Here is a 6,349-nt window from a genome sequence, read left to right on the forward strand (position 1 = left end):
CCTTAAACTTTTGCGATTATCATGTGTTCCAACTCCCCCATGTTTTTTCACAGTAAAAATTATACAGAAAAAATACAGTGTGTCTATATATATATATATATATATATATAAAAAAAAATATATATATATATATATATATATATATATATATAAAAATATATATATATATAAAAATTATATATATATAAAAATTATGCCTAATGTTTATTTTGTACAAGTTTTGCTTCTAAATGACCAATGCTGTATTTATCTAATTTCTTCTCAGATCATCCGAGCACAGTTTGAATAATGAGAATGTACTGTAATATCTGAGAGTGCTAATTGAATACAAAGTATTTTTCAGCAAAGTACTGTATTGTAAAAACGCTACGTTAGACAGCATGTCTCGAGGCTTAGAATGTATGAATCAGATTTGGCTGAATGACTCCATGACGTATGGGTAAATTTATCTAACCAAAAATAAACTTGTGTGTTGAACTTTTAAAACGGGGGTGATGTTTGTGTGTGTGATCGATTATATCCTGATGTGAATATTATTAACTTAAAGTATATGCAGACCAATTTTTTGCGGAATGGTGTTAACGCCAGACTCTTCCAACACTTTGTGACTTTGTGAAACGAAACACTTAAATTAAAGTAGGTGTGACCTTTCAAGTGAAGATTTTGAGAACTTTGGGAATTGCAGTGACTTTTTTGAAATGTCATTAAGTTTTACTATTACATAACTTTGAGGTTAGGATGTTGAATAACGTGGAGATGTCTCGGTACTTGACAACTGTGCAGACATTATCACCTTGTTCTATTTCTAAAAGCCCATCGCCCACTACAAACATGAATTAATTAATTAAAATGAAAGAACAGAACTCTCAAAGATAATAAAAAATAAAAATAAAGTCCCTCAAGGCTTTTGTAAATGTATCTGAAGAGTGTGATTCTTACTCTGAATGGAAGTCGGATGCATGCAGAACCTTATTTTGAAGGTAATTGGCTAACACCATGTTAACTCTATAAAAGTGAAAACAATTTCATGACCAAAACCATAAATGTTGCACAGACCATGTCTGAAATGTAAAGGTTGTGAGTGGAATATAATTGAACAGTTTAAATAAATTGGCAATAACAAAGATTACAATACTCAATAAGCCGATATAATGTATAATTCACAGTGATGTTAAAAATCATAGATGCGTGCGTCACTTCACAGGGCCGGCTTTGCCTTCAGATAGTTGTTTGGTAGTCAGAGTGTTTGGTTTCCTCAGTGTCACTGCTCCAGATAAGTGGCTGTCTTTCCGGTAGAGCAAATAGGTTTTTCCACTTGCTCACGTATCGCCGTTTTGAAATTAGGACGGCAGCAGCTATGCTCACTGCTACAATCCCTCCACAGAGCCCTGCAAGCAGCAGCCAGGGCCACACATTCTGCAATTCCTCCAGGAAAGGACGCACAGATTCTGCTAGCCTCTGACCTGGGAATTGTTTTTTTAGAAGTAATCACAGAAAAGTAGGGAAAACGTTTGTTCACTCAACTAAACAACAGAAAATAAGTAAGTAACTTAAATCATTCATTTACAGAAAGGATATCCTTTTGAGATAAGAATGCACTTTAGTTTTAGTCTTTAAATAGATTCAATAGATAGATTTCTGAAAATGCAGGGGGAGAATGGAAACAGACAGATAATGTAGAGCGGTTTAGGTATTTCCTGAAACGCAAACGAATGTGGAAATGAAAAAAGCTCCTTTTAGATAGAACTTACTAGCATCTAGGAGGTGCGAATATTCATATCCCAGGTCCTTGCTGGAGATGAAGAATTCTCGGTTTCTGTGGAGGGGCAGGAAGGGCACCATGTGGTAGTCGCCGTTGTGCCCTATAGGAGCATCAGAGTCTGGATACTCTGACGGAGATGGTGTATGCCTCCTGAGCCACTGCTCATAAATGCTTTCATAGAGAATGGAAACAATGTTAAGTGCACGAGTGTAAGTGTCAAATTATTGTTGTTATTATTATTGTTTAAAGTGTTTCTGTGTGTGTTGGGTCTCACCTGTCGACAAAAGCGTGGTGGAGGATAAATATGGGGTCATTTGCTGAGCCCTGCACTGAGGACATGGATCCGTTCATGAACACGTGGAGAGCAGCATGCATTCCCCTATGAGAACTGTTCCCTAACCCAGTCTGAGGATCCCCGAATCCTGCCAGATGAAAGATATTTACCCGTTAATTAGCACCGACAAAGCTGGAAGCAGCATGTAGGGAGACACGTTTTTTGGTTGTAAAATTAGATATTGTCTCACAGAATCAAAATAAATCATTTTTAAAGGAAGACCCCACATATCCTGCAGAAACAGAGCGCATTTTGGAATTTCTGGAAGTCCTTCCTGTGGCGATCTAACTCTTCAACTCCTCCCTCAGAGCGTCAGACACTCTGAGTCAATAGTCTCGCCCTGGATTTATTTCATCCCTGTCAGCAGCCATAATCCCATAATTATTATATCTAAACTGTGTAATACGGACTATACTTACTATACTTATACTTCCAATAACTTTTGCAATTATTTAACTATGCAATACTCTGCAGTAATAATAAAATTGTGCAATACTCACATCTCTTTGGCATTAATACTGTATTATACTGTACATTTCAAGCAATACTCTTATGTATCTTACTCATACATATTCAGCATTAAACCGTTAGATCACATTTTCAGTATTAATATTATAACAATATTGTATATATTGTAATATACATATTTATTGTTGTTATATATTGTAGTACAATGTCTACATTTTTTCTCTATGTTAATTTATATTTTTCTTTTGATTTATTTGACTTTTTTTCTTCTTTTGCTTCTAAAATGGAGCAACTGTAACGAAACCTAATTTCCCCCGGGATCAATAAAGTATTTCTGATTCTGATTGCCTGGATACCCATGTTGGTGTTACTAATGCATTATATATAGCTTCTTAAAATAAAGATGTCATTATTAAAACCAACCTCAGTTGAGCCTTATTGAGAGTGATGGATATCCCTTTAGCTGTTAAATTGAGTCCCAATGTACGTACAAGTAGTTTTTAACAACAGACAGTGTAGATGTACAGGGACAAGATAAATAGTGAAGAGCAGCTGTGCAGAGATCTATATAATTTAGGTTTGGAGCAGCCCAGCAAATGATATCACTGGTAGAGCAGGACCGTGTGTGTGTGTGTGTGTGTGTGTGTGTGTGTGTGTGTGTGTGTGTTTGTTTACATTTTTGGTCAAGCTTATCTGACCTTCCAGAGTGTTCCTGAAGCTCATGTTGGCTCCGCGGTCCATGGCTCCGGTGTCATAGTTGGTCAGACTGAGAGTGAACGCCACCTCTGCTGAAGTTGGTAATCGTTCAACCAAGTTACGATTATGGTTTCCAGGGTTACGCCGCAATGGGCCTTCCTCCCCGGCATCACACAACACACCCCTGTTACTGTAGTCCTCTGCTCGGGAGCACAGCACCTGTAGATGGCGGCACACGAGAACATGTAGCAAAGCAATATCACAAATCCCACCAATAAAGTCAGTCGGTTGTTGCAAAATGAATTCTTGTTACTTGTACTTGAAATTGATTACACTGAGTTTGAAAATGATGCTGATATTAGGTTTACTGTTTTGGGTTATTACCGTCCAAGTCTCACCCACGCAGGACAAAACTACAGTGGCAAAAGCATTTCTACAATCCTCTTGATCAAAACAGACGTGCAAATGTTCTTGTAATTTGTATCCTTTCATTAATTTAAAATGAGGCTATACACTGTGTAATTAATTTAAATTTCCCTGCATTTTTATGATCTTTTAGTAAATTTCTAATTGTGTCAAGATTATAGACGAACACTTTCTTCAATATTTTAACTGAAAAGTCGATCCACTCATTTACTTACATGGGCCTATGTCTTTTAGTACTAGTATTACTTGTAATACTGTTTTGACACCTGTTTACATCTCTGTGAATATATTTATTACTTCTCATTAAGCATATTTACATTCCATTCACAATCTATTAATGTTGAAATTACTGTAGCCTATAGGTTACCACAAATATATATTATTGTATTTATATGTTATGTATGTATTTTATCCCTATATTTATTATGTATTTATACATAGGCTATTTAATAAGTATTGTTGTATGGAGCTGCTTCTCTGTAATTGTTTAGCATATGACAACAAATAACTTAAATCTTGCAACTATATTACTGTAGGACATGAGAGAAAAAGAAAAGAAAAGGGAAGACCAGAACTACTTTTGCAACCCCAACCTGGAGGAGTCACTTAAGTGTGTTTACCCTCCAAGAAGAAAAGATCGAGCCTGGGCTGAGTAGACTGGGATCCTGGGGGCTTCGGTCCCCCATCAGATCGTCTGTGCACACGTCACATCCCTTGGCATCCCTCCAGTCCCAGTACGGGATGGTGAAGCTCATGTCTCCGGTCAGCTTCCTGATCTCTTGCTCCCAGTGCAACAGGTACACGCGGTGCCACGGGAGAAAAGCAGGCGCCCAGTGGGCAAAGTCCACATTGGTCCACACATTACCCGGCCCGCCTAATAGTGCGTTCCGGGACACATAGTAATGCATCCACACAAACACATCATACGAAGACACATCAGCGAACATCGGGTTGGAGCCGTTTTCCATCTCCTGGTAGGTCCCGGTGGCCACAACATAGTCCCTGCTGATCGTCTGCTTGGCCAAGTTCAGGTAAGATACGAGTCTGATCTTCTCGGCCCGGGACAGGTGCAATATGTTCCTCCTGACAGACTCTCTCCTCTCATTGCAGTTCACACCAAAGTAGCCAAACTTACAGTCTGCGCAGCTGAAACCCATGAAGTTACCTGCGCACTGGCAAGTCCGGTTGTAGAAAACTAAAGGCCACTTCTCCCTGTCGTCTAATCCGGAGAAGGGGTATTGCGGCCCGTCAGGATGGTCCGGCACCTTCACATCCTGGCAGGAGCCCCGACCCAAGCTGGCTCCGCAGGGCGAACCGTCCCCTTCCCAGACCGGGCAGCACTCCTTTGAGAGCAAGGCTTCCCGGGTAGCACAGAACCGGGGGAATTGTTGATAGGAGGGTACCAAACACAACATGAAACTAATTACTACAAGTGGCCACATTACAGCAAGGTTTTGCTTTGGAGTCGGCAAGTAGTCACAAATACACGAAGTGTATATGCCATATACTATATGGCCAAAGTGGTTTCTTTCCCAGGCTTAAATTATGTGGAGATTTCACCAGGCTCCCCCTCCTCTTTGTTGAACCAGTCACATGCTGCTTAACCTCAGGGTGAAGCTTACTTCATGAGGGGTCCAATTATTAGAAATAAACACACATCCAGAGACTGCAGCCAAACTACTTCCACTAGAAGCCCATATTGTATAGTTACAAAGATGCTTCAGGGGTTTTTCGAGTCATGAGCGTAAAACAGGAGAAACTCATGATGTCTACACACACACACACACACACACACACACACACACACACACACACACACACACACACACGTACACATGATGGCATTGTAGGATGAAAATCACGATGACAATAAAAAATAACCATGACTGGGACCACACAGTTACAGAGACATAGAGGGTGAGGAGATAAATAAAATACACATATGTATAAACTAAAACTCTTATTTTTTGTAAAGTGGTGCCAAAGATTCCTTTGAACAAATCACTTTAGTTGGCTGTGTGGTCTTATGACCCCACACTACTATAAGTTATTGACATGAGTTTAAACTGATAAGGGGAGGTAAAACAAAATATTCACTGAGAACAAGCGGATGAGCAAAGCAAGATAATAAAAGCAAGCCATTGCCTAAGGCCATAATGTGATACATTTGTTTGTGTACTATGCTTTCTCAGAATAAAACTTTGATGACTTTTGAAATTTCCGAGTACTGCTGTCGCACATGGTTCTCTGCACCTGAGACAATAAGCACTGTTCAGCCTGCTTCAGTCCAATGATTATAGAACTCTTTGCATGTGATGTTTATAGGGAAAGAACTTCCATGACAGCCCCACCAGAGGGCACCATGTGACTACTTCCAATACCAATTTCTCTTTATAAATGACAGTTCACCAAGGCTACCTTCCTTTCTCTGTCTCCCAAGGCAACTAACAAACCAGGATTGTGCAGGGAGAAATTCATTCATTTGGCTCCTGGTAACGAATCCCCATGTAGAAACATCCTCCATCACACATTTGACCTCCATTTGATTAGACTTTCAAATCATCCTGTAAAAACATTGTTGTTGTTGGATATGTGTCACATATCTTAGCCTACAAAACATTCACATTGTTCCTTTTTTCACTGGGCTAATTAACTGTGGCTTG

General features: G+C 39.3%; 1 protein-coding gene across 1 annotated transcript; it reads right to left on the bottom strand.

The window, feature by feature from the left end:
- Nucleotides 1-711: 711 nt before the first annotated feature.
- Nucleotides 712-5,128, bottom strand: LOC115018879 (tyrosinase-like). Its single transcript, XM_029448126.1, has 5 exons — nt 4,307-5,128; nt 3,263-3,479; nt 2,037-2,184; nt 1,752-1,933; nt 712-1,463 (listed from the first exon to the last, which is right to left on the bottom strand). Exons 1-5 carry the CDS (start codon nt 5,126-5,128, stop codon nt 1,219-1,221), a joined length of 1,614 nt encoding a protein of 537 aa, XP_029303986.1. The 3' UTR covers nt 712-1,218.
- Nucleotides 5,129-6,349: the final 1,221 nt, after the last annotated feature.

The sequence above is a fragment of the Cottoperca gobio genome, chromosome 14, assembly GCF_900634415.1.
Source record: "Cottoperca gobio chromosome 14, fCotGob3.1, whole genome shotgun sequence".
NCBI classification, from domain to species: domain Eukaryota; kingdom Metazoa; phylum Chordata; class Actinopteri; order Perciformes; family Bovichtidae; genus Cottoperca; species Cottoperca gobio.

What these genes read in the sequence shown, in the direction of transcription:
- LOC115018879 (XM_029448126.1), bottom strand. Translation starts at nt 5,128, where the DNA reads ATGTGGCCACTTGTAGTAATTAGTTTCATGTTGTGTTTGGTACCCTCC. An exon ending in CTTCAGGAACACTCTGGAAG is followed by an intron (nt 2,185 to 3,262) that starts GTCAGATAAGCT and finishes TTCATCTGGCAG; the next exon opens with GATTCGGGGATCCTCAGACT. An exon ending in TTCGCACCTCCTAGATGCTA is followed by an intron (nt 1,464 to 1,751) that starts GTAAGTTCTATC and finishes AACAATTCCCAG; the next exon opens with GTCAGAGGCTAGCAGAATCT.